This window comes from Diplotaxodon limnothrissa, linkage group LG6, assembly GCF_057381915.1.
Source record: "Diplotaxodon limnothrissa isolate DT_005_m linkage group LG6, D_limnothrissa_male_GT1.1, whole genome shotgun sequence".
NCBI classification, from domain to species: domain Eukaryota; kingdom Metazoa; phylum Chordata; class Actinopteri; order Cichliformes; family Cichlidae; genus Diplotaxodon; species Diplotaxodon limnothrissa.
The window spans coordinates 30238324-30266202 of NC_140601.1; the positions used below are offsets into that span (position 1 = coordinate 30238324).

The following is a 27879-nucleotide window of genomic DNA, read 5'->3' on the forward strand; positions in this document are numbered from 1 at the left end:
TCTCCCGTCAGAGGTTGTTATGCAATACTGAGGTGTTCAGTCTTTCCATTTTCCTGCTCGCTCTATACTGAAGTACTAAAGTAATTTGAAAAGCAGATTAAACTAGACTGACTGAAACAACGGAACAAGTTTTACAAAGCTATTAAGAGAGGCAAATTCACAGACTATAGTGTAACGTAGTATAGGTGTCACTAATAAAGTGTAATAAATGTGTCAACAAGCATACGTGATAAAATGCAGGTCATGAGTGGGGAACAGTAACGCTGAGTTATGGGAATGGCAGCAACCTGTGGGATTTCATTACTTAGACTCCTTATATATGCCAAATGCTTCCTAAAACACAGTGCTGTGTTAAGATACAAACAGACCACCAGAAAATGTTAAAGCCGGGTTTAATTTGTCATTTTTAACAGTAATGACTCAAAACAAATCACCGTAGCCTGATCTGATATCAAGTATCATTAATCTTAAGTTAAAGAGAGCTGACATCTCTCCAGAGCAATGCTCCTTTACGTCTTCTTTGGTGTTCCTATTAGATTTATGTCCTAAATCTAAAAGGAAAATCCACAAGTCAACTAAAAACAACCTTATCAATGAAAGAGGATATAATTTTACATAGCAGAAACCTGAGGGTTAGTTATCCCAAAACATGAAATCCGAGCACCAACAAAAACTGTGATCACCTCAGTGCGAAGCAACTTTTTTCCTTCTCACTCACATTATGTAATTACATCCCCAAGAGTCAGTGTCTGTAATGCTGAAATTCAAAACAACCAAGTGTTATATTTTTTTAAGCTGACCAGGAAAAAGTAAAAGTGCGGCTTTTCATTTATCCTCACTTATAGGGCTGTGCGATATGACCAAAATCTCATATCCCGATATAAGACATCTATCGTCCTGATAGGATATAAATCACAAAAATTTTACCAACCTGGTGTTTGTGAGGAAAGACAATTAGAGGAAAGGAGTTTTACAGTACGCCTGACCTTAAAGATATAGGAGCTGAAATGACAGATGATTAACTTCAAAGCTCCAAAAATCCCCAGTACAAGCTAATTATGCATTACTTTATGCTGTGAATCTTAAAACTACTCAAAAAGAGTCAAAGAATAATGATATGGAGTTATGAGCATAACAGGTACACTTGAATAAAAACCATGTCACTAGAGTTCCACATGTCATATAACATTCAGTAGTAAAACAGCAGAGCTGAAAAAATGTTAGTCTTTCAGCTCAAGATAGCCTTATCTGATATCATTCAACAGAGAGAGGAAAAACAAAACAAAACAAAAAAAGAAAAAAAAAAATCAGACTGCAGATACCATTCTTTCCCATGAAAAAAAAAACAAATTATCTCACAAATGCAGACTAAATGAGGATTTAGGAATTTTACAATCCTCACCTTCTGGAGCTTAAAAGTAAATCTCTGGTGGAAAAAAAAACCCTTTGATGAAATAAAACAACATGTTTTGTAATTTCCAGCAAAAGTTTTTGCTCATTTTAGCTTTGAGCTGAATAATTGGTTTATATTGAAAGGGAAACCAGTACATTAATATTTGATGTTTGGATTATCACAAATATTTCCGATCTGAAAAATGACGTCTTCTGATAACAGAAATGATAAATACAGCTGGAGCAGCTGGATCTTGGAGTAGATATAAACATTTCCATATGATGATGAGGGCCATGTAAACGGGTGTATAGAACCTGTGTAGTGTGTGGTCAATTGAAGTATATACTAGTAATGCAGACTAAACAGAGCTGGAGGAAGTTTGGGTACAGATCTCGGTGCTGCACTACAAAATCTAACCACAGCAAAGTGACCGAGGCGCTACAGGCAAGATCAAGCAGACATGCAGGCACACACAGTCACACATTTGCTTCATATTGGACATGCACACGGACAGCTGCAGACAACATGGACGCATAGTCTTCTTAATCTACTTTCTAGTTCACTTGGAATCTATGCTGCATAAATGCACAGTAGATTGGCATGGACAAGAAGACTTGTACTTCTTTGAAAAGTCTGGGCAATTTCTTCTAACAAAAAATAAATAAATACAACGCATTTAATTGTGCAATATTTTTTTTCTTGTCTACAATCTTAGAAAGAGGAACTGCACAGATGTGGGTGGCCATAGACCTTTTTGAATCCCCCCCCGGCATGTATTTGTATTTTTTGGGCAAATACACAGATTTACAAACTTCACCAAAACATTTTGCTGAAGAATTGGTGCATTGGTGCCCATTTCTTAATTTGAGATTAAGAATGGTCATCAAATGAAATACAATTTCAAATTTATGCTGAAATTCTACGAAAGCATGACTTGCATTTTTGTGGTTGTTTGATGTTCTTGATCAAACACATCTGCATCAAGGTGCTATTCTTTAACACATGTGCTGTGAAAGCACCCTTCCTATGCATCAACAGTAAGTTCTAGGCAAATTTATGAATCACTGAAGGCAAAAATAAGGATTACACAGAATAAACTTTTTTCCTCTTTCCTGTCACCAGTGTTATGAAAAGTAGCTTTTAAGCAGTTGTTTATATTTGTTTCTTTAGCCTTGACAATCCAGTTAAGACAAACAACCAAAACGGGCTAGAAAAATCCTGTCCAGCTGCTTTATCTCATTAGCGTAAGAGTACAACTATTGTCAAAGACGCTGAACACAGCATTTTATGTGAGGACACACACATTACTAAACTTTCTTATATCAGCCTTTAAATATTTCTAGTGGTGGTTCTTAACATAGGATTTTAATCTTTGGAAGTCATTCAAGACCACCATGCTAAGAAACGCCTTACTGAGATTCAGATCTTTAGAAATATCCCCAATTCTGGGAATTAAAACTCAGTGCTTCACAGAAAACATGGCTTGATGATGAACGGAAAAAAAAATATTTACAAAAAATTAAATCAGACAGTATTTAGCAAGAGAAGGGGTTGTTGGAGAGGACAAAGAACAAGAGATGTTATAGGAGATAAAAGAAGTGGCATAAGATGATGTAGGAACAGACAATGACTCCTGTGCCTTTTCTTAACAGATTGAGTGCAAATGTTTAAGCCAGAACAAATGGTAAATGGGCCGGTTCTTATATAGTGCTTTTCTACTCTGCTTGAGCACTAAAATCACTTGATTCACCCATTCATTCATTCATTCAACATTCATGCAAGCATTTTTTTTCTATGCCTAATGTATTCTATTTAGTATTCACAATCTGATGAACAAAGAGAGCAACCTAGGGTTCGGTCTCTTGCCCAAGGATCCCTTGGGCAATCCCTTGGTATGGGATTGAACCACCAACCTTTCGATTAGTAGGCAACCTGCTCTACCTCCTGAACCACAGCCACCAGAATTGAAATGAGCATCATTCTTTTGTTAATGTTTGCTAAGAAAACAAACACTGATCATTCAAAAAGGCAGTAGACTGGTAAAACAAGTTGCATGCAGAGCTCCAGATATAAAACTGCTTTTTCAAAGCAGTAGGGTGGAGATGTGGTGCTGCATTCATAACAGCTAAAGCTTACTTATCTGAATGCCTGGATTGTTAAGGTATGTGAGCAACCTATGTAGATAGCACACCACATGCCTTAATCATAAAGGTTATTAGCACAAATGTTAAGCAAATATTTTCAGCCTATTATTTCTTCTTGTTGAGTGGACGATTGCATAAATTTGTGAAAACATGTGTTATAATTTTAAGAACAGCCCAGTATTCTAGAGGAAGGAAATTTTAGGCAGTGCCTATTAATTATTTCATATCTGGGTCAGACTGCACAGTCTGCTGGTGCCAGGCTTACATAAAGCAGAAAGGAACATACCGAACACGTCACTATATGACTCGCATGGATTGTGTGCTGATGAATCATAATCACTTACTCTATTCCACATTTCAACTGTCAAAACTGTATTGTTTAAAGGGGAGAAAAAAAGAGGCACTGAAAAATTACACAATTTACAGTCCCAAAAATAAATTACACCACCAGGTACATACATCTCCCAAGCCCGCTGGTACTAGGCTCTAGCAATGTTTTGACTAAATTTGACAACCAGCTACATTCAATATAAAAGAAAAGATCAAGCCAAAATGAAAATTTTATTTAGGGTTTTGCCTGTCTCAAAATGGGTCTCTGGTGTGTAAATATAGACATACATGACACTGATCTGAATTAAAGCAGTCTATTACTTTGTTTGATAGAAATATACGGCTTTTACTGCCAATTACTAATACTTAATAAAAATGTCTACTATACTTAAGCAACAATAAACTTCTTTTGTGAGTGCAAAAACATTTTCTATGCAGGAAAAACCCTTTGATTAAGCTAACAAAAAAAATCATTACTTAAGAAAAGTAGTTAAAGTTAAAATTTGCCATTAAAAAGATTAATACACCTTTAATCATAATCTTAGTCCAACACACTAACATGAGCAAATCCAAAATTAAAATATAACTTAAAATTTGACAATGCCAGTCAGTTTTTCACTATCACTAACGTCCACTCTCTTTGTGACATTCATTCCCTAAATTTCAGGAAGCCAGCACACCTAATTTAGTTCAGCACTGCGTGCTAACAGTACATCCTGTGGAAGCTCAACTGTGCACAGAAGTGCATGCAAGTATAGAACCAAAAAAAGAAAAAATGTGTTTAACACACAAACAAGCTGACACACAGATGTGTTTCCTGAGTGCTGATGATGAATACTGAGACAGTGGTCCCCGATAATTTCCCTGAAATACAGTCTGCCCTGTGGTAAAGCAGAGTCTGGAAATGAGGCTGGATCTTTATCTTAATCACCAGCTTCCTAGCTACCCACCTCCCCACCCCAACCTCAGCACACACACACAAACAAACAAGAAAGCATCAGCATTGCTTTCCCAAAATGTCAGAAAGAGAGGGACACAAACACAAGGCATGACTGTAGATGAAAAGTATACAGCCTAGTATCACACGCTCATACTGAATGGGAAAAATCCTGAGATGATTCTTCCAGTCCTTCCCTGCTTGCTGCATGCCAGTTAGAGGCTGATGGAGGAAATGGATCACATAGACAGACTCCCTTCCTCCTGGTTTAATGCAGCCAAGAGGCCATATTTGAGAGAAGGATTCATCCCCTTGTACATCTCGTGTCAGTCACCTATGAGGAACTCCATGTTCCACTGGATGAAGGAAAACCAAGTTCTGTTCTTATTAAGTTCAAATCACCCACCAACTCATTCTTCGCAGGAGACCAAGGTAAGTGAAGGTCAGCACAAGTGCCTGCAACCCTGCAGTGTTTGGAATACCAGTACTCAAAATCCAAGATTACTTTCTTTTCCATGCTCTGTGGGAACACTACAACATACTGCCTACCAGTAAACTAAAAGTAGGCTGATTTTCTAATTAACTGAAGCATCAAAGAGTAACTGTCACAGATAAATGTAAGAAGCAGCTCTGAAAATGTGAGAAATTTCATGGTGCCATTTAAATGCAGTGTGGGATGACATAACTGGGGATGAATCCTGTCACAATTCAAAATCCTGCAGCGTGTGGGAGTTCACCCTTTGTAATTTCTAAATCAGTGCTGCTGCAAGAGGGGATCCTAATGAGTGTGGATAACGAACAGAGCACACTTCAAATTCAGCCATCTCTGTGACTCATGACCAGAAACACACTTACTTTGGTGGAGGAGAATTTAAAAACAAAATCAGTTCAACTTTACATTACTGTGAGAAACACGGACAGAATAAGACATGGCTGCAGTTGAGCTTTGCAGCAATATCATCACCTACAATCTTTTTTTTTTTTTTTTAAACATCTGTATAGAGTTACAAATAAAAGACCTGTGAGCCTCTGGCTGTTCCCTGTCATTATTATTTAGCAAGTTACCAAAATGATTAGTCCTGGCACGGTACTTTAAGAAGCAAACCACATTAAGAGAACAAAAAAAGCTTTGAAGCATTACCATTTACAGCATTTAATAAAGGTATTAAGAAGCCATAAGAAAGATTTTTGTGAAAATCCACAACTATGCAATTTTTTAAAAGCCCAGCTGTGCCAAAGGTAGGTTTAATTTTTTTAATTCAAATTTTAATGCTGCAAATCATTGGGTACTAGCTCATAAATAGATTTGGAAACTGAGGATGAAACCAATAAATCAAATAACTTTATAATTATTTACTTAACTTCTTTAGATACATCCTTGCTCAGCCAATTTCCCATTTTTGCTAACACTGAAAAACTAGGAAGCCAAGGAAGATGGCAGCACACTAGAAGAGCTCCCAGAAGTACCAACCCTTTTTTCACATAAACTGGAAATATATACCCTGACAGGTTGAGAGGTATAAGTACTTTTGATGCGTTAAAACTTAAGACCTTCATAAGTGGCCAGATATTTGCAGTCTCCCAGAGAAATGTTGAGTAACAGTAGGGCTAACTTTTTCAAAGATGCGAGAATGAGACGCGAGCTAAGAACAAGGACCAGCCCGACGTTTGAAAATATTTCAGTGACTCCGAGCCCTCTGGAGGGCTCAAGCTGAACTGATGGGGGGAAAAAAAACAATTCTGACTTTATGGAAGAAATACGAAAGACGAATGCGACATTGCAAAGAGCTTAAAGACTCAGCGAAAAATATTTAAATAAGACTGGGCAAAGATGTGTGAGAAGAAATTGGTGACGCTCTGGGCACATATGGAGGATTTGGAGAACCGGAGCAGGGGGAATAATGTGAGAATGGTGGGGCTGAAAGAAGGCAAATAAGAAAGGGTGAACATGGCTCAGTATGTGGAGAGGATCGCCTGGTGGCACCTAAACTAGATATGAACAAACCACCCCAAACCATCCCGATGCAGTTTCTGTGCTCATCAGCTTGATAAGGTACTACAGATGGCCAAAGAGAAACGGAGTTAGAATGGGAAGGCTGCAAACTATCCTTCTTTGTGGATCTGATGAAGGAGCTTGTGGAAAAGCGGAGAGCTTTCAACATTGTAAAGAAACACCTTCTGGTGTTCCCGGCAACACTCATCTTCACTTGGAAAGGAAATAGAAATAAAATCTGAGATAGCGCAGAGACTGAAACTTTTCTGGAAGAAGCCAATTAGAGAAGATGTATTATCATAGGAAGTGTATATTCCTCAAACACAAGGTAAAATTCATGCTGGTTCTATGCTTTGGGACTCAGGTGGTTGTTTTGCCTAAGCACAATTTTCAATGAGCCTCACGGACCAACTTTAAATAATAGATAAGTAGTAATTAATAAAGGACTATAAAGCGGCAACATGTTCCCTGTTGCATCCCTATAGTTTTACGTTGTTGGTTTTTATGTTTGTACAAGTATAGAACACAAAGCACCCACATTTTACAAATTATTTATTGGCATAGAAAAGGATGTCTGTAAAGGTGTAAGGATTATCTGACAGAAGGACCTTGGCTGTAGTATTAATGATGATGAATGGTTGCAATTGTGTTAAATAATGGCAAACATATTAAAGAGTCTAGAGGAAAATGTATTAATTGTAAGATGGTACACAGATTTTATTTTACTCCATCTAGGCTTCATGGAATGGGTCTACTTTCCAATAATTTATGTTGGAAATGTCGAGCAGAACCAGGAACCTTTATACATATGACCTGGGACTGTTAACACATTTTCCCATTTTGGAAAATAGTATTACAGCACATAGGAAAGTGGCTGGGCACGGTGATACCCATGTCACCAAGACTATTGCAGGATCAGACAATAATACCTAATATTTCAAAGCACCAAAGTACAGTGACGCAGGTGGGATTGGTCAAGGCTGTCAGAGTAATCCTCAGATTATAGAAAACCACTTCTGCTCTGGATATTAAAAACTGGTTGGAATTCATGCTGGAAACGGTATCATTTGAAAACATGCTGGCCAAGCTAAATAACAATACAGAAAACTTCAAGAAATCCTGGGACTGCAGATGCCATGAACTGCTATTCCGAGAAACACTGGTGACCGACTTCCTTTCCCTTATTTGTTGTGGCTGTTGTTGTTTTTTTTGTCGCTCTTTTTTTTGTTCCCTCTGAGGATGTATGTAAAAGAATTTCCTCTTTGAAATTTTTACACTATTATTTTGGTATGGTAAGCAATGACCTGGTAGCTTTATGTTTAAGTTATGTTATTCCTTGTCTGTTGTAAAAAAAAAAAAAAAAAATACTTAACTTAATAACCTAATAACAGCAAAAAAAAACAACATTGAAAAATAGAGAGACTATAGAACAGACAGAATAATGGTGGACCAGTTTGCAACGTTAATTCTAAATTCCTGCAGTCTCGATCACTTAAACCAAGGGTGGTCTCAACTAAACACTTGTGTACGGTGAGAGCTGCATGCTCAAGCCTTTTACGTCACTGGTCATCACTGTAAGAACAGAAATTCTGGTCATTCTATATGAGAACCTCAATCCCCCCCCCCCCAGCACATACTTCCTTGTAATGATCACAGAATGTGTTTGTTATCAGGACAAAGTCTCTCCAAGGTTTCACATTCCTGGAATTCACGCAAGTCCATGTAAAACCATCCACATATTGGGGGGGGGGGGAACGGACCCAGGACAACAAGCAGGAAGCTCATTCACCAAACCACTGCTTGCAGATGATATATCCGAGCAGCTTCTATTATCTATTACCACTATTTAATGGCACAACTGCTTCAATACCCATGAACCACCGATGCTGTGTCCAGCTTATTGAAAATGTTTTGACTACTCAATCATTATTTCTGATATTAATCTTGTGCTCAGAAATTGTAACTGTAAATTCGCTCTTCGTCTTCCCCACATAACAAAATCCATACTTTTACTACAGGTTTGGTCCTACAAGCGATTCTACCACTCACTTGAATTTTTTTTTTTACCTATATGTCAGTGTGATAAATCATCTCCTTCAATAATGGCATTACAGTTCAACAAGGAAAATTTCCAGAGGGAAGAGAATTTAAAAAAAAAATGTGTAGGTTCAACAGATAAGTCTGTCGTTACAAGATTATCTCTCAATTTAGTAGAACACTTTGTGGGTAGATGATTAACACTTTCCAACCAGCAGGGTGATCATACAAAATATGCCAATATTTTCTCCCCACATTTATAAGAGTGAAAAAGTAAAAGTTAAAAGTTATCTATTTTTCTAACCCTAGAGAGAGAAACAATTAAAATTTTTTGAAGAGGTTTTTTTCTTCTTCTCAGAAACAAGAATACAAAGCATTAGCTTGTTTCTCAAACTCCTCCTCAAAACTGCACATCCTTTCTGTCCACAACAGCTGACTATACGGTAATCTCTTCTTCAAAGAGAATGGATGATATCTTGAATAATGAAAAAAAAAAATCCTATCAGCCCACTTTTAATAAATAATAGTTTGTATTATTTCTGATTTATTCATTCTCACATTTAAAATGAAACCTCACAATTGGCCTCTGTAATAAATGTAAAACTAGGTAACCTTGAGTTAAATCTATTTAGATCCTCAACAGTGCCAATAAATATAAATATAAGTCATAAATATATCTGAACCAAAAGTTAATAAAGGAGAGGTATGATCATGATCAACATGACTAAGTTCAAGTTTCCCCATAAATAAATTCACATAACTAGGATTGACAGGGCTACCCACTGAGACCCTTTGCTTCTATAGGGGGAAAAAAACAAAAACTCAAATCTGAAAAGATTCTTAGTGAGAACTATTTCTACTAACTTTATCAGCAATGCTGTTGCTAAAGTTCCCTCTTCCCTTGCATTCAAATTATAATGTAGGGCCTTCCAATTCCTGTTTATGGGGAACATTCGCATATAAACTCATGACTTCCATTGGACATAAGATTAGTATCTTTGATCTCTCTCACAGATATTAATTTACACAAAAAAGGAGAGCCTACTGACAACAGGAGATCATGGAACAGGCCCCCACACAACTTATATAAATCTTGGGCAATGTATAAGAGAATGGGAAATCTAGGATGTTCTTCTAACAAATATCCAAATTGACCTTGTGATATTAAAGTGCCATTTACAGCTAGAGTGTTCTTTATTTACTTCTAAACTTTCAATGTAAGATCATAACTTTATGAACTGTAGAAGTCTGTATTATGCAACTGACTCATTACTTGAACTGCAGTATGATTCTTTGTTCTGCCTACCGCACCACCTTCACTAGCATACTGGATAACTACTGTTTCATCATTTGCAAGATTTTTTAAGAGCCTGTGGAATAAATTAGGATAGCACTTGCACCTCCTCTTTAACTAAATGACGGAAAGTTTGCAGAGAAGCATTAATATCTTGGGGAAGAAATATGTTTTTAGATTTTAACTTCTTACTCCTCTGCAGCTCGTTAATTTTATCTTCATCACTTGAGTAAACAGATTTTGAAGAGGGAGAGAATCTTTACATGAAAAGAAAGCTTTGAGTCTTAGTGCATGAAAATTCTTGACAAATTCAATCTTGGTCATAAACTATTAGTCTTTTTAGAAGGCTTAAAAGACAGACATTTGGATAACATGGTAAAAAAAAAAATGTGATTACCTACTTGTGGTGTTAAGTTTGTAAGGGCTAAACTTAGATTCTCTTGCAATACTTTAATTTAAGAGCATGTGTAAATTCTGAAATTAACAAGCTCAAGTCCAGTGAACATTTATTCAAGCCTTCCCCACCAATAGGTAAATATGTACCTTATTTATCCCTCAATCTCCTCAGGATTCTTTTTGTTCCTCCAATACTGAGATAATGCAACTCCCTCTGCTTCATACATTCTAAGTGTTACAACAAAAACTCGCAAGTCCAAAATACCTTGGGAGGCAAGTCTGAGGAGAAAAAAAAAAAAAAAGTTCCTCTCACTAACCACCACAGAGAAGAGGCAAGCAGGAAGAACAGCTGGGTAATTCTTTGAGTACCGATTTGTCTTTTCGGTACAACTATACCCTGTTCTGTATGAATGAGCTTGTTGTTCCCCGTAGCAAACTGCACTTAATGAGTGCAACCAATGACTCCACAGCCATAGACATGCTACAGTGCTGAACAGTGACACTAAATAAAGGTAAAAACATCTCATCACGGTCAAATAGTTTAAGTTCCCTTCTTGCCTTCAGCAGTCATGCCAGATAAAAATCAACAAATCATTTGACTGATTTTGATCAACCTAAGAATTGTGTCACGCATAAAGTAATAGGTCCCAGCTCTCAGAGATTTACCAATAAGAAACCAGAGCCAGCTATGACATACTGAAGAAATAATGCTACCTGACAGCTTTTCCAAGCTTTGGAAACAAAGGCAGCTAACTTATAAACACCGAAATTATTGAACAAGTGTTTCACTCAGTCATCATCAGCACATCAAAACACCTGGTGATTTTTAAGATTTTTCAATAAATAGAGATATTCTTACATCATTAGAAGAGCAGAACAAAGGAAAATGTAACTCATTCTCATCTTCTTCTAATTAATTCATACAGCTTGCTTTAATTCTGCCCGTTTGCAGTAACACAAGACTCAAGACTATACTTTTGTTGATAACTTTGGCTTTAACAACAACAACAAAAAAAAAAAAAAATGCCAACCACATTTCTTCAAATGTATCAAGTAACTTAATTATGTTCACCTTTCATTATAAATTCATCAGAAATGGCATAGAGCACTACAGCCCACGTAGCCCACTGTGAAATAAGCTCCAAGGGAGAAACTACTTTATCTTTTGTTCTGCCAAGCTAAGCAAACTGAACAAACTGACATAGCTTTCACCAGATAACTGCGATGAAAGACGATGAGTTCCTGTATCTACCCATGACGAAATATATCCTACAGAGGTCATCTCCCTGTTAAACCACTCGCTCTTCAGGGTAAACAAAAATAAATACCTGTGTAAACTAAAAATAAAGCGGTGTATTACACCACCTTCACCTCTTCTGCTGCTTCACGCTTTTCCTCGAAATTCATCATTGCCATTAGGGACGTTAATTTGTAATATACTGTTGGCTTATTCTGCACTTGCCGTGAAGAAACACAGCAGCTATCTTTGGAAAATTAAGATAATATATGATTTTTAAAAAGGTAAGGCTGTAATGTAAGGCTTCTACTGCTAATAAAAGTATTTAAAATAACCACTTATCACAATGCTGAAGGGCTTTGAGGAAACGTGTCGATATCAAGCTTAAGTATTTAAACATAGCTAACCTTCGGGGGGGAATAATAACCACCCAATAAACACTGTTGTCAACGCTAATGTGTGCTAACGATAAAAGCTCATTCACTAGCTTCCAATATTCCTCAGTATGCTACCCCGGATTTCAATTAGAAATAAAGGAATTCAGTCAAGTCAGAACAATATTATTAATAATAATAAGGTAAGATATGGTTTAGCGCTTTTATAGATTACAACACAGGACAGAGTTATGCTGTACAATCAGGAGACGCTAGTTAGCATGCTGGGCTAGGAGGCTAGCTCGCTAACGTTTCCGAGCGGCGCAGGAGGGGGTTTAAATTTTCTTACCAGTCAACCGCAGCTTTACTGGGCCATTTCTCCTCACTCCTTGGTTAGACATTCCCCTTCGTGTTCCAGCTTGACGAATATTCACAAAATTATCACCGTCTAGGTTTTTTTTCCTTCTTCTTTTTCAAAAAGACATCTCCCAAACAAATCCCTCTGCTAGCTTGGGGTTAGCTTGTAGTATCACCATAGCAAATCACGCTGACTGTGCACGCAACAAACAGGTAACATAATCACATCCCTGGAATAACACTCTCCGCGCGAACTCCTTTTCCGCAAAACAATTGCAAATAACTACATTTCCAAATGCAGATCATGCCGTGTGCCACGAGTACTGATACAAGTCAGCAGAGAGGCTCGTCCTCCATCCGGACAGGCGTCTGCTCTGCCTGGGCTGCCTGGACTCAAGTTGTTCGTGATGATGGTGAAGACAGTTCTACTGCAGGCAGGCAGGGACAGGGGAGGAAAACACGAGAGGACATCCGGTGCGAGCGTTCAAAATAAACTCACAATCAAAACAATGCTTTATAGTTTTCCAGTACAAATACTTCCTTGTTATGAATATTATAGACCAGATTTTGCTATTAAAAAAATAAAAAAATCGAATCTAACAGGATCACTTCACTGGGTTCAGTGCTGGGCCCTGAACTGGTCATGTTGGTTATAAACTCAGCTGTGTTTCTTAATTGTTCGCCTTATTCACCGATGACAGCAAGCTTCTTATGATAGTGAGACAAGTGAGAGTTTTAAAGAAATGTTTTGATATTAGAAAACTATCATGGTTAACTGTTGTAGTAAAAGGAAGCATATTTATATATTTGGAAATAAAAAACAAACAAAACTACGATGAATAATATTGAAGGAGGGGTATAATTTTATAGCAAAGCTCATATAAAAATGCTTTTTAAAAATGCATAAAACTAATACGCCAGTATATAAAACCAAAAGATTTACTGAATCAAGAAATAATTAGACGCCTTCTAATTTTGATACACTTAAACACAAAACTAATATAAAAATATATATAATTCCACTATAATACTATAATTCCAAAAACTTTGCTTAAGGGTCGCCTGAAGTAACAAAGATATAGTGTAAACCTAAGGCGAAAAATATGCTCTAAACTCTCAAATAATGAAACCAGTTAGCTCAAAACAAGTGGTGCCACCCCACCCCAAGGTTACCTGCTGTATAGATGCATATAACCTTCCAAGTCATCACCCCAATATAAAATACAATATACTGCAAAACTGAAATTCCATCCAGACTATAGTTACTACACTGACACACCTTGTTTTTAAACCTAACAAAAGTAGAAATACAGTGTCACCTAGTGGTGGTGAAGACATACTGCCTGTTTAGCGCAACAAAACTGTGCATCTGAAATTAATCCACTAGTTTGCGCAAGCTTATTTAATAAAAATAAGTTAATATAAAATAACCATTATCATTAATGATGAATCATTATTAATTTTCTAATTAATTTTCTGTTTTATAAAAAAGCATAAGCTCATTGTTTGTTATACACACACAGGGAAACAGATGAAACATCAATCAATAAAACTCCATATGAATTAATAAATGTTTATTTACAAATGTTTTTTTAAAAACAAAACAAAACAAAACAACAACATGTATATTTATTTTTCTATGCTGTTAAGTACAAAGTTCAAAAGACTATAAAAATTCCCTCCCCCCAACAACAAGAACCACAATGCAACAATTACTATTTGTTTATGTTACAAAAAGATAAGTGGACATGTTAAAATTTAAAAGTGCTTTGGTCTTCGGGGATGTGGAAGGCATAGCAGTCTCCTCCAGCCTCAGGAATAACCGACTCTTCAACGTCATTCTAAAAGGCAAGTTTGAGAGAAGCATTAGACGACTAACCAAGTTATGGTAATGTTTCTGGGATGTCTCACGTACACACACTGAAGATTTTCAGACATGAGACAAATAAGATTGTTGGTTTCATCAGTCAGTTAAATTGTTGACATTTGTGATTCAGACACAACACCATTCAGAAATTAACCGTGCATGACTGGACAACACAGAGCAGAGCACTCTCTGCCCATGTTGCTGTTGATGACAAAGCAGCTGCTTCTTCCCTGAAGAAGCTGGTTTTAGTTTCCTCTCTCTTTTTCCATATCACAATTAGATGGTGCAATCGTAACCAAGTTATGGCAATGTGGCCTGGCCTCTCTCCAAAACATGTCCCTATATTCCATTTGCTCCTGGATGTGAACATAAATGTCTACTCCGGTAGACTCGACCAAGAAGAGTGTATTCTTTTAGCTATGAAAGGGTCTCTGTAAAGTGGTTAATATTAAAAGGCAGACTGCGTACGGACAGGCTGCACTAGAGCCAAGATCAGTGAACCTCTAAGTGTTTTTGATTAGATTTGACTGATGACTCTACACATTTTTTTTTTTGGTTCAGGCAAGAATTTAATTCAAAGTAAATCTAGATAATACAAAAAATAAACTGTTCACAGAAGGCGCATGAAGGGATTTTAAGGAGGGTGCTGAGTGGCAAAGGCGAACATCTCTTTGGAATTTTACAAATTATTTCTAAAAGCCTGTTTTATGTCTTTAAAAACAATTTAGACTGATGATTTATCTTTACATTTGTAAAATTAAGCAAGTTTTTAGAGATGCCCCCGTTCTAAACGAACCCACTGTGGTCTGTCAGCATCATTAATTTCAAGCTGCATACAGCTTCTTCTGAATGCTTTCATTGTCAGTGCTGAACACTGTTGCCATCAACCACTCTTCAAACCAATCTGAGTATCTGACGGGAACCTTGTTAGGAGGAACACCTACCTCGTCAGAGAAGAATGTGTCTATAATATTAAGCGAGGACTTGTAGACTGCTTCATTGTCGTGGGACTGCAGTGCTTCAATCTTGTCCAAACCACCCAGCTCCTCAATCATTAGGCACAGTTTCTGAAGTTCTACGGTTTTTTTTGCCATCTGTGCAGAAAGGGAAATGCACGTTAGATCAAAGGTTTCCACACAGAAATGATTAACCTAACAGTTATCAGATTTTATTAGTGACCACCAACAATGTACCACTGAGACAATAACATGAGCAAATTCGGTACATCATTTTAATGTTTTCTAATCTCAGAAACTCAAGTATCCCAATTACCCAAAACTACTACACTGTTAACCTACAAAAACAAATGTCTCCTGTCAGGGGAGTGTATAAATCAACTAAATTCATGTGATTCACATTCCTCACAGAACCTGATTCCATACATTAGGTCCATTTCACTTCACTTCTTGAAACGTTGACTTTGTAATATTGCTAGAGTTCTGGCATTAAAGTTTTCCCTTTAAAAAAAAAAAATACTTGAAATTAAGTCTAACAGTTCATGTTGCAAACCTAAAAACTAAATGACAATTACAACTCCAGATAAGGATAAAAGATTTTTTCAGGTTCCCTCATTTCTTGTTTTGAATGAGATATGAGCCATATTAGAGGCTCAGATTAAAATAGAAAAAACTTTCAATGCTATGAAGATCATTTCTATTATTATATTTTGACTTAGTTTTTAATGTTAATTTAACACACCAATGAAACTATGAATCTGACTTTTTGTCTACACACCTACTTGGCTCGACTCAGTTTCAGTCGTTTTCCATTACAACTCAGTACCACCTAATGTGCCTGGAGTCATTATAGCAATGCAGCCTATAGTCCCATCATGTCATTTGTTTGCACAAACACAACACTACAATGTGTGTATAACTGCTGCTGCGGTGTATGGGTTTTGTCAGACTTGAGGATCACTGTGTTGTTTTTGTGTAGCCATTTCCCTCGTTTTTGGGTTTCGAAAAGGGTGGTTTTGATTTTTGTAAAGAAGTCACTCTCATGACTCATCGAGTGACAGCACTGATCAGCCAACGGGTGGCACGCAGTACGGTGATGTCACATTTCAGATCGCGTCAGATCACTTGGAACTAAAAAAAAGTACCTGGTACCAGGTAATACAACCAAATGGAAAGCCCTAAAAAACTGAGTGGAGCCGAGCTGGTAATAGAGGAAAAGGGCTGTTATATTTTAACCAAAAAAACTGCATAATTTTCTCTTTAAACATTACCTTTAATGTCTAACTGGTTGTTTTCATAAAACACTGAGTTGATTGGCTAGAGTCTAAAGAGAGACTCAGAATATGTCTGCGTTTTCAGCCAAGTTGAAATCTATTCCACACACCATTAACTCCACCATTTTGATTGGTTTCAGTTTAGAACTACCAAGCAGAAACTGCAGTTTCACTTTAGCCTTTTATTATACCTGTAAAATATTGTATATTGCATCCAGGATGACTAGAACAATCTTGCTGTCCTTGGTTATCAGCAGATTGAGCAGAGGCTCTAGCACATTGCAATGAACCAGGTAGGCCACCTGGTCCACTGTTCCACCGCTGGTATAATTGGTAACAGCCCACACTGCCTCTCTCTGCGTCTTGTAGTCTCCCTAGACAGGAAATCCATCAATTCAGTTTTTATATCAGAAAAATTATAAACAAAAATGATCAAATAAATAAATTGCTGAAGGTTACAGAAAAGTTGGGGGAAGATTCAATGACTATACTGATTAGCTACAGAGAAGTCGGTGTTTATAGCAGATCTATAAATAAAGCTCTATTTTATTTATTTCCTCCTTTGTTTTAAACACTGACAAGTTTAATATAAATGTATTTAATAATAAGGACACATGTAACAAGTCTGCTCTAATTTCTGGTAGCACTCTGACCTGCTGGAGGATCTCCACCAGGATGGGGATCAGGCCTGCATTTATAACTTCCTGAATCTGGTTGTCCTTGCCGGCGGTGATGTTGGACACTGTCCACGCAGCTTCTTTCTGGATGTTTGGCTTTGGGTGGCGCAGAAGGCTGGGAAACAATGCCAGAGAACCTGCATTCAGCACACACTGGGTCTGCTCATCTGTCCCAGTCACAATGTTGCCAAGTGAGCGCAGGGCTGGAGTCTGTGAGGTAGAGCAAGAGCAAGCTGATTATTTTAAGCACTCTCAATTTAGAAAGTATACGGAATACAATCACACACATCTGACCTTCATGTAATATAAATAAAACAGATTATATATAATGAAAAAGTAATGAAGAAAGAACCAAAGAGAATATTTCTATCTTTGTGTTCAGCATTGATTAGATGGAAGAAAGTGACTCAAGAGGCCATAGTGTATAACTTCAACCCCTGTTGTGAATTCTGGATATGCTGTTTTACCACCAACAGCTACAAACTTAACAGGACACCAAGCCTCTATCAGTCTCCATCATAGCATCTGAAATTAGTGGGAATGTTTGATAACTAAACAAATACAACAGTCAGAGTTTAATAAATTGCACTGCCACATACCACAATACTGATCTCCCCACAGGCGAGTAGCTGCACCAGACGGGGCACCAGGCCAGCCTGCACCACCACCTCTATCCTCTCATTGGTGTGATCGGTCAGGTAGGACACAGCCCAACAGGTGTCCGTCAACACCTCCTTGTCATCGTGATGCAGGAGGCGCACAAGGGCTGGAAGGAGCTCCAGCACCGCCTCCAAAGGAGGTGGGGGGTTCTTGTTCCGACACAGGTTGGATATGGTCCAGGTGATATTGCGCAGGTAGGCGGGCTGGTATAGTGGGTTTAGATTCAAGTGTTATTTTATAACAATGATCACAAATGTGATTATTAGTGAATTACTATAATGACATTAAATAGGTAAGTAACTCTTTTCGAGAGTCTTCAAACTGTACAAGCTCAGTGCCTTAAACAACATGGCCTCATAGTTAACAACACACCCAAAAATAAAAAACTTGAACTAAAAAAAACTTTTAGTAACACCTGCAAAAATAAAATGAGAGCAGCTCAGAGGGAACGCGTGCACTATGGATTACCCCAGTAAATAACTGCCTAATTTGCTCAAATCAAACCAGTGACCTCACTACTGCCAGCTAAAGGTGTGCATTACCCGTTGAACAGGAATAAAAAATTCACAGCTCATGCTGAGGCCTCATTGACACATTTTAAGGGGTAAATATCAATCTACTTGAGCGTCATTTTTGGATTGGTCTTTAATTACATATTTAATTGTTTATAGAATGCCAGAAAATTGCTGGTTTTGTATTTTGATATAAGGTATAGAAGCTGTTTGTTTCAACTTTTTCAGGTTTTTGATGTATTTATCGTGAGATAATTTAATACAAATGTCTGTTAAAGGCACAATAATATTTGATAGAAACTCACAGGAAATACAGACAGGTCAGGGGCTGACAGCAAAGCCAGGAGTGAATGGACACCACCATGTGAGATCACTAGGTCTCTGGAACTGGGCCCATCACCTAAATATAGAGGAAAAAAATCTTTAGAGTAATCAGAAAAAGGGCACATAAAGGCAGATACTTTGAAAGTACACATGGTTAGCAAAACTAAAATTTCAGACTTCTAGTTTTTAGCTTAATCATCTTTGGAAAATGGACCCAATGTGGGACTCAGCAACAACGCACTTTTTACTGTATACTAGTGGTGCAACGGATCAAAAATCTCACGGTTCGGATCGGATCGCGGTTTCAAGTCACGGATCAGATCCATTTTTGGATCAGCAAAAAAAGAAAAAAGACAAAATTTAACATTTACTTATTCACTTATTGAAGTATTTTTTGCCTGTTAAAAACATTCAACTCTAGACTCATTCCACGCAATTATTAAAAAAAAAAAATTATGGTTCAATATAAGGCAGTATAGGGCTTTGTATCTACCACTCAATTCAATTTTATTTATAAAGCGCCAAATCACAACAACAGTTACCTCAAGGCGCTTTATATTGTAAGGTAGACCCTACAATAATACACACCGCTCATTATATCGCACTTCGCTGTGATATAATGAGCTGTCACGGTCACGTAGCTTACGTTGCCCTGGAGGTCCACCCAGTTGTAGTAGTTAGGGCAACAGAAGATGCCTGAGACAGTTCAGCCATAACTTTAAACTTTTCCTGGTCATACATGCTTGGAACGATCTTGTCACACTAAAGTGGACGTGAATGGGATATCATAGTGTGGCTCAAGCACGTTCATCATAGTTTAAACCCCTTGTTTTGCACAACGGAATACGGCCTCCCGTCTGCAGCTAAACACCCCAGTAGCTTTTGTAATAGTTTTAGCCCGGTCGGACTGGGCAGCAAAGGGCTGCTTAAATACCGAAAACGCCTCTGCTCCTCCACTTGGACCGCTAGCGCTGGCCATAACTATTGCTTGACAGACCCACCACGCGCACCATGCACATACTTTTTTTTCCCCTTCTTTTTCGAATCTTCGGATCACGTGCGTGCCGAACCGTGGAGTGGGATCGGTTCGGATTACGGATCAACCGTGATCCGTTGCACAAGTACTGTATACATACAGAAATGCACTTTAAAGCCTTTAATATCACAGGCTAAATGGAACTCCAGATGAACTAAAGTGGGCACAATTGTCCACAATAATCTACAATGCATCCTAAAATCAAAACTATCAGAGCATACACCCGGAACAGTGTAGGATGTAGTAATGCACAGAAGTACATAAAATAACATCAAATCCAAAGAAAGAGGTTGAGTTTTGTGAGCCACAGTACCTGCAATGTTACCCAGAGCCCAAATGGCCTGTTCGCTGATGTGCTGATGGGGCGATGTCACCAGGCTGATGAAAGCTGGAATGGCCCCTCCATCTATTACAGCAGAAGTCTGGTCTGAAGTACCTGAGGCAATATTAGTCAGGGCCCAAGCTGCCTCAAATTGGATGGGGGGGCATTCAGACAACGCCAGAAAACTAACAAACGTTGGGATGAGTCCAGCAGCAATGATGCTGTCAATGGGTGGCTGTTTTTCCCTGGAAAGTAGCCTTCTGTGAATCAGAAAAACACAGTTGGATCGTTGTTAAAATTGAAGTAACTTAAAAGTAAAGGAAAATCTATTTTCAAACTGTTTAATATCATTAATATAGTAATACCAGTGATATAACTACAGGCAGATAGATAGAGAGTGTTACAGAAACAGGACAAAGAATAATAATAGTACAGTGTACAACAAATAAACAAAGTTAAAGTGCCACAGGCCCATAGTGAGTCCCTTTTACTGGGAGAAAGCGCAAACATTTCATATATATACGACACCGATTTAAAAAAAATTATTACAAATTAGGTTAAGTTTAAAAAAGTAAAAAAAAACTGAGTGTGCAGAGTAGTGCAAATTGCACTGATTTAAAAAATATGTACACTATAATACACTACAAAAGCACAAGTACCTCATTACGCAACCTTTTTTTTTCTTCCAGCCTGAGGTTGTCACTGAGCAACTGTCTCACACATTCACACCCACACACAGTCAATTAACCCAGCATTACAAGTATTATAAGTATTACCTGGCTGCCTGCGTTGCCTGCAGCTTATGATCTAAATTCTTGCTGTTTACACCTCCGACAATTTCCTCTACTGTCCAGTGATGAGGAGGCTATGAAAACAGAAAGAGAAATGAAAGGGGATTACTGCCAATAAAACCAGAGCAGCTAAAAATAACACATTTAGAGGAACTTGCTTTGAATGTTTTTAGGTCATGGTAACTCAATCGGGGCAACATATCTCAATTATAAATAGACATTTTATAAATTATCTGAGATACATTTTTTTTAAAAGTCAACAGTCTGTTATCACCAGACAGACACCTGCTCCAAGATTTAGTGACCTTTGGATAATGCTTGAAAATTGAGCAGGCTTAGCTTTTGTTCTTCCTGTGTGCACGCTCAGCAGAGGTGTTCCTTTGGAAGCTGTTACATCCTGTTTATAACGAGTAAACTTCTCGAACTCCAATGTTTCAAACAAGTTAAGCAGCTGTGGTTATATCAGGTGGGTCACCTTTACTCTCACAGCCAAACCAAACACAGAGAACCTGCTGATTACCCTTACGTTGGGGTCTTGCTCTTGCAGAGGGGACGCTGGCTCGTCCAGAAGGCTGTGGACGTTTCTCCTCTTGAGGATGTGGTCATCCTTCTTGGCTCTTCGCAGCTCCACATTGACTTCCGCTCTTCTGCGCCTCAGCTCCTGATTATACCGACACACAAATAAAAGATATACCACAGCATTCAGCGCATTTGGGATACCGAATTAACTCTCTGACGTTTACCGCTAGGTTCAGAGCTTACATTAGCATCTTTTCCTTTATTTTTGAACTGGTTGAGTCTCGCTCCGTTGTCCGTGCCCGCTGACATTCCTGACCGTTGAGCAACACAATCGATTCCACTAAAATCAGACGCTACCTGTAATAATTTCACAACGACAAAAAATAAGCGGCAGCAGCCACGGTTGCTTTTAGTCTCAGGTGTCAACTAGTAAGCAGGCGCTGAGCTAGCTAACCAGGCGGTTGTCTTGAAGCCAAGCCGGTTATCTAACACCATGTGGCCCTTCAGATACAGGGTCTGTGTAATAATCTAAAAACCCGCTGAAACTCAGAAAACAAAGGTTATACACTGTATTAGCAATTACAAAAGCCCAATAGCAATTTCAATTAGAGAAAAAACAAATAAATGCACTATTAGCCACATAGCATGTACAACGTGCTTACCGTTCAGATTTCTTGTATTCTTTTAATATATGCACGACGTCATGTAACGACGTTCCAATTTTTCTGATTTTTAATTGGCCAGTTGGATTTTTTAGCACCGCCTCATTGGTCACGTTTAAGGAAAAGAAGCATCAAATATGTTGTCAAAGGCAACCGCTGTCAGTATCGCGAGAAAACCTGTTAACGTTTCTGTGCGTTAGCTTGTTCTTCGTGTGCTAAATGCTATTGCTGGGTTGTAAATGTTTTCATTGCGAATTATTCCTCTTTTAAATAAAAAATAAATATAATCTTTACTATTAAGTAAATGAGTAATATCACTGACTACATATTCGATTTTCTATTTTCATGACTGAATTTTCCACACTTGTGCTACGTAATGACCCAGTGGCCTAATGGATAAGGCATCAGCCTCCGGAGCTGGGGATTGTGGGTTCGAGTCCCATCTGGGTCGTATTTAACTTCCTTTTCGGGGTTCTGCTGTGAGCTCTTTCACAGACTCAGAAACAAGAATATTGGAACATTGGAACATCCGGTTGTACATTGTGTGATAATACTAACGAGATGAAATTTTTTTCTACAGTCATTGGGTTGAACATATGACTAGCGATGAATCCGGTAACAAGCTGTTTTCAACATTTTATGGTTTGTGCCTTGTTCATAAACCCATTCAATTGATCTGCACAGTTATATTTAATATATATAAAATGTAAAAAAAAAATTGAAAAGAACAAAAACCTCTCTATAGGTAACATACAGCAGATCTATGAAAAAAGGCCTCAGAGAACCTGTACCACAATATTATGGCCATCTAAACTGTCTGTAGCACAGCCACGGCCATCCTGGAGACAAAGGAGCAGTAAACCACCGTCTTATGCGACAGAGCAACAGAAATAGCAGCAGCTAACAGCTCTGTAAATATATTTGAATAACACAAAGTCATAAATATACATTCAAAATAGGTTATTTGCTTATATCCTGTTGACTACAGCCTATTTAACAATATAAACCAATATATCAGACATTAAAAAACACATCTGCCACCACTGTTTTCAGATGTCTCTATTTCTGCTCAGCAGAGGGCAGTGAATACACATGGATCAGTCAGATCTAAAAAACTGTATTTAAATTAAGTGAGGAAGGATGTTAACTTAGAAAGTCTTATTAGCTCTTGTTCCTATTTAGTACCTATTTAATAGAACTAGGTTAATTATTATTAAATAACTAAAAAGCAGAGTAATGTAACTTCAAACAGTCAACTGGAAACCACATCCCAGGAAAAGTTTCACTTTGAATAAAAACTGACTTTGTGTGAAGCAGACAATACGCACACAGTGTCACAGTTTCCCTCACAGGCTGTAAACAACACTGCGGGCCTATTCAGAATCCGTGCATGAATGAAAGGAGTGTCACGTCCAAGTGTTTATTTTCTGTGTTTGGGACGTCCCACCACCTCCCTTTTCCATCCCATCTCCTTCCTGAGAGCTCCTATAAAAATCCCAGGAATCCCAACTGTGTAGCAGACCCCTGAAAGTGTGTCCACAGTGAGCTTGAAGGATGGCAGGGATTACTTTGACGCTTTTGTTTGTGGTGTTTCCTCTTTACAACACAGAGGAGCATGTCGTTAATGGTGAGTGGATTATTTTTCTTAATCTTTTTTGAACGCTGTGTTCAGTGACATTAGTATCATTCATAAATAGCCTAAATATCTGTTATTACATGCAATTACAGATATACAATAGGCTTTAGATGGAGAGTGACTTGACTTCATGTTGTACCTTTTTTAGGTTTAACCCTGTAACATTAAGTGCATCATATTTGATAGATGAATTTCTGATACCCTTACATCACCAGTGTGATGTTTTTAACCCTAACCCTCTCATGTGTTTTTGTTTTGCTGAGCAATAAATTGCACAAAAATGGCAGATGTAGCAAAGAATTATACAAATTAAGACTCACATATGCAAATTCATATTTATTTATGTATTTTTATTTATCATAAGGTTCAATAAACACTCCAGTATTTTTCAAAAATTACAAATCTGTAATTATTTCAGGCATAACAGGGATAATATAGCATAATATTGTTTGTACTCTATTGATAATAGAGTAATGAGTAAGAATTCATCCAGGTTTCAAGGAAGGTCCACAATGGGTCAATTACACAAAATTCACCCATTGTTGTAGATCTCTTTTTGCCAAACTGTGCAACTAAATGGAAGCTTTGTTTCTTTCGACTGCAGGTCTGTACACGCTGATAGAAAAGGGTCAGAGCAGCTTTGTGGATCCAGCTCTGAGCAATCAGAGCAGACTGGTGGTTAAAGAGCCCAACCTGCCCATCAACGAACTCCTAGAGAAGAGCAGCAAGAGCAGCGAGTCCAAGTTCAGCCTCCATCCTCTTCCTTCTGCTGTGTGGCCCAAGCACACTGACCTGGCCCACATCCCCCACCACCACAGTCCCCACAGCAAGAGCAAAAAGGGCCCAAAGAGTGACCGTTCGGAGGAGCACAACAGCGAGAAAGCCAGAGGAGAAGTTGCTGGTCTGCATCCCAAAACCCAGGTCACTGCAGCTGCAGGTGCTTCCACCAACCGCACAGTACAGAAACCCAGTCAGGACGCTCAGTCCAACATCAGTCCTCCTCAACACGGCGAGCCAGAGGGACACCCCAACTCCAGACCCAGAGCGCCGCCGCAGACCCAACCTCAGGCTCAGCCACAACAACCAGCTGCTCCCCCGCGCAAAGATCCCCCCAACCGACGCATGGACCCAGAGGAGAACCGGCCGGGGAAGTCCAGTCTCTATCAGTCTGGCATCAGTGCAGCGACTCGGAACAACAGCCGCCCGCCGGTGATCTTTAACCGGCGCTCCTCCAGCCTGCTTTATCAGTTTGACATCATGCGGCGAGGTATGGGAGGATTTTTTGTTTTGTTTCCTGACCTCAAAATGTGACCTGTGCATAATTACAGAGCTGTCCAGATATCTTTTGATGGGATCTTTGAACCTTACTCCCTCCTGGGAGTATAGATTTTAAATTATTAAACTTGAATAAGACTGTAGCCAGATGGGAACATCTTTGATCTTTAATATTACAATATTTCTCACTCGTAACCATCTGCAGCCTCTGGCCTTTAAACAATATATATTACATGAGTGCAAATTATCAAAACAATAAAAACATTTGTTACAGAATGAAAAAGAGCTGCTTTGTGATGGTATTTTTCTTAGCGTAGTGTCATTAATGGAAAGTTGACATTTGATCACAAGAAAAGGCCCAAACTCAATTTTATTATAAACTTATAGTGGCAAAAAGTGGATCCTGCTGAGTTTAAATTTACACTGCTGTTTTCTTTCCTGTGCTTTAAATATCACTTTAATTATCACTTTGAAAAGCCCAATCTGTTGCTGTGCCAGTATATATGTCATGTATGCTGACGCAGGTCACAGAGTTCACACAGAGGGTTGTGATGAGAGCGGTGGCTTTGTCTTTTCCTCTAGTAGCTAATTAAAGTCTCCTGCCACTAATTATAACCACTTCCCTCAATTCTGGCTGTCAATGCGTCCCCTGTGTGCAGTCCAGTCGTGGTTATAATGAAACTAATGCAAAGCAAGAGGGAAAGCTCTGATTTTGTAGTTAAGGTTAAAAAATGTACCACCAGCGTGATCCCGAGACACGGTCCACCTCCTCCAGGCCCCTGCCGAGGAATGTGACGCCTCGGTTTCGTAATGACAGCCTCGTCTTTTCTAATGATGCTGGAATGAGAGTCAGTCATTCCCTGACTCGCTGTGTTTGTCCTACTTCCCCACAGAGTCCGACTTCACACATGACGCCGTCTGTGTGAGCGAGTGCAGGAAGGAGAAGGACGAGAAGGAGCATTACTGCTACAGTGAATTTGGTATGTGTCTAATGTGAGACAAAGACGGACTGGTTTTCAGTGCTGGTCTTCTTTATCACACACACACAAAATCACATTAACATGTTAGTCCTCTGGACTGTTGTTCCACCATCAAGTAAAGGCAGGGATTTATTCTGAGAATATCTCCAAAGTTGGTAAAGTTTGGATGGCTAATTTGCACAAGCTAGAGCAAAAATACTTAAATTTAATTTTTGGAGTTAACTCTCCTTTTTAAATGTACGCATTAACAGCTGAATATCTATCTGTGCCTTTAAAGTTTTGATAATAAAGAAATGTATACATGCAACAGCTGGATAATGAAACTATGACCTTTGAGACTAGATGTAGTTTCAAGGAAATGCATTATTCACACGCATGGTTATGTTTGATCACTTAGACGCCAAGGAGTTTAGCCTGAAGACCAACAGTTTTTATATTAGATGAACAAAACAGAGTGCTTTAGGGGTGCTGGCAGCTGAATTTTCACCTCATAAAAGCATCAAAAATATTGCTTCACCTTCAAAGCCTGAGTTATGATGATAGAAAAATCTGATATTTTAAGATCTGATCATGTTTTTCTCTAACATAGCTGTCAATGGGATTGTCCATGACATCGACGTGTTGCGCAGAGGAATCCGGCTCATTACGCTGATGGTCAGCAGTGATGGCTTCTACAAGATGAGCCGTCTGTACGTGACCCCTGACAGCTTTTTCTTCAAAGTGCGCCTTCTGGTCCTGGACACCTACAAGTGTAGCAAGCCATGCCCTGACATCAAACTAGGTAGGTGTTGCAGTGTAGCTCCTTAGCTCTAAAGAACAAAAAACTTGCTTCATCAGAGAAAAACAGTCAACTGTCTGAATCCTTGCAAAGCATTACTGTGCCGGTTGAGCTCTCCTGAACGAGAATAATAGCGGTGTCCCTTTTAATTATGTTCATTTGTTGTTGGTTATGCAGTGTAGTTAATTGAATGATAAATATCATTTAATATTTACTCATATTTATAGTGTCTTCTAGCTGTTCAGTTCTTTGTTCATGAGTAATCAAGAGATGAGATTAAAGTAACAAATCGTGGGAAGTACAGAGTTTGATAATTGATATTTTACACGAATGCAACTCTTGAGACCCATAAATTAAAAACCATGTGACAACTTAACACCAAAGCGTCACTTTGTGGGATGTGGGAATTCCTTTTCCCTGAGATCAGCAGAACGTGTTTAGTGCAAACACAAAAATTGTTTGACTTTGCACTTTTTCCCCCCTCCGTCACTTCAACGTTCGCTCTCTTTCTTCCCAAGGGACCAGATACGTCATAATGGGTCAGATCTACCACCGAAGACGCCACCTCCCCTCTGAACTCCTGAACCTGCTGGGTGGTAAACTGAAGCCCGGGGACGGCATCCTGAGAAGCAACAGCTACGTCAAGAGATACAACAAGCGGCGACACCAGAAAGCTCTGGAGGCCACGCGCTCCAGGTGTAGGTGAACCAGAGATAAGACTATCGCCCCTCGCTGCAGGGGAAGAGACACTGCAGCAGACGTGAACTGATCTCACGTAGACAGAAGACATGTGGCGAAAGCATCGATTGAGTTTCATATGGACTGCTCTGATGCTAGCCAAAGACTGGATCATCTCCTTTTTACCGATCTTTGAAAATCCACAGTTGCTGGCTTGTGATCTTTTTTTTTTCTTTCTTTCTTTTTACAGAAAACACAAGCAGCTACAATTAAATGGGTTTTATGATGTTTTTTCCATGAGGCAAATGTTATTTTGTCAACATACAAACTCTTCATCCATTCATGGCTGGTTCATGAAATCCTTGCATTAATAAGGCATTGCATGTTAAAGGGAAATTTGGCTCATCTTTAGTTCACATATTACCGAGTGGGAATATTTT

At 38.6% G+C, this 27879-nt stretch overlaps 3 protein-coding genes and 1 non-coding gene across 6 annotated transcripts in view; 2 read left to right on the plus strand and 2 right to left on the minus strand.

The window, feature by feature from the left end:
* The window catches only part of LOC146630833 (E3 ubiquitin-protein ligase SMURF2-like), a 60902-nt gene extending 47999 nt beyond the window's left edge, over positions 1-12903 (minus strand). For all 3 annotated transcript variants that reach the window (XM_085354985.1, XM_085354984.1, XM_085354983.1), the window contains exon 1: positions 12485-12903. In XM_085354985.1, the coding sequence (XP_085211111.1) occupies positions 12485-12536 (52 nt within the window). In that variant the 5' untranslated portion in view covers positions 12537-12903. The remainder of the gene's footprint in view (positions 1-12484) is intronic.
* A 1237-nt stretch (positions 12904-14140) lies between these two features.
* LOC146630834 (importin subunit alpha-1-like) lies at positions 14141-21913 on the minus strand. The gene is made up of 10 exons (XM_085356135.1): positions 21674-21913; positions 21438-21572; positions 20897-20985; positions 20112-20380; positions 18744-18838; positions 17866-18129; positions 17243-17476; positions 16781-16963; positions 15304-15453; positions 14141-14333 (listed from the first exon to the last, which is right to left on the minus strand). Exons 1-10 carry the CDS (start codon positions 21737-21739, stop codon positions 14244-14246), a joined length of 1575 nt encoding a protein of 524 aa, XP_085212261.1. The 5' UTR covers positions 21740-21913; the 3' UTR covers positions 14141-14243.
* A 557-nt stretch (positions 21914-22470) lies between these two features.
* On the plus strand, positions 22471-22543 carry trnar-ccg (transfer RNA arginine (anticodon CCG)). Its single transcript has one exon. It is a non-coding gene; the product is annotated as a tRNA-Arg (tRNA).
* Positions 22544-23630: 1087 nt separating this feature from the next.
* On the plus strand, positions 23631-27589 carry LOC146630836 (uncharacterized). Its single transcript, XM_085356137.1, has 5 exons — positions 23631-23719; positions 24333-24995; positions 25897-25983; positions 26573-26764; positions 27280-27589. Exons 1-5 carry the CDS (start codon positions 23647-23649, stop codon positions 27465-27467), a joined length of 1203 nt encoding a protein of 400 aa, XP_085212263.1. The 5' UTR covers positions 23631-23646; the 3' UTR covers positions 27468-27589.
* The last annotated feature ends 290 nt before the right edge of the window (positions 27590-27879 follow it).

What these genes read in the sequence shown, in the direction of transcription:
- LOC146630834 (XM_085356135.1), bottom strand. Translation starts at nt 21,739, where the DNA reads ATGTCAGCGGGCACGGACAACGGAGCGAGACTCAACCAGTTCAAAAAT. An exon ending in ATAAAGGAAAAGATGCTAAT is followed by an intron (nt 21,573 to 21,673) that starts GTAAGCTCTGAA and finishes CGGTATAATCAG; the next exon opens with GAGCTGAGGCGCAGAAGAGC. An exon ending in CAGGCAACGCAGGCAGCCAG is followed by an intron (nt 20,381 to 20,896) that starts GTAATACTTATA and finishes TCTGATTCACAG; the next exon opens with AAGGCTACTTTCCAGGGAAA.
- LOC146630836 (XM_085356137.1), top strand. Translation starts at nt 23,647, where the DNA reads ATGGCAGGGATTACTTTGACGCTTTTGTTTGTGGTGTTTCCTCTTTAC. An exon ending in GTTTGACATCATGCGGCGAG is followed by an intron (nt 24,996 to 25,896) that starts GTATGGGAGGAT and finishes ACTTCCCCACAG; the next exon opens with AGTCCGACTTCACACATGAC. An exon ending in TTACTGCTACAGTGAATTTG is followed by an intron (nt 25,984 to 26,572) that starts GTATGTGTCTAA and finishes TCTCTAACATAG; the next exon opens with CTGTCAATGGGATTGTCCAT.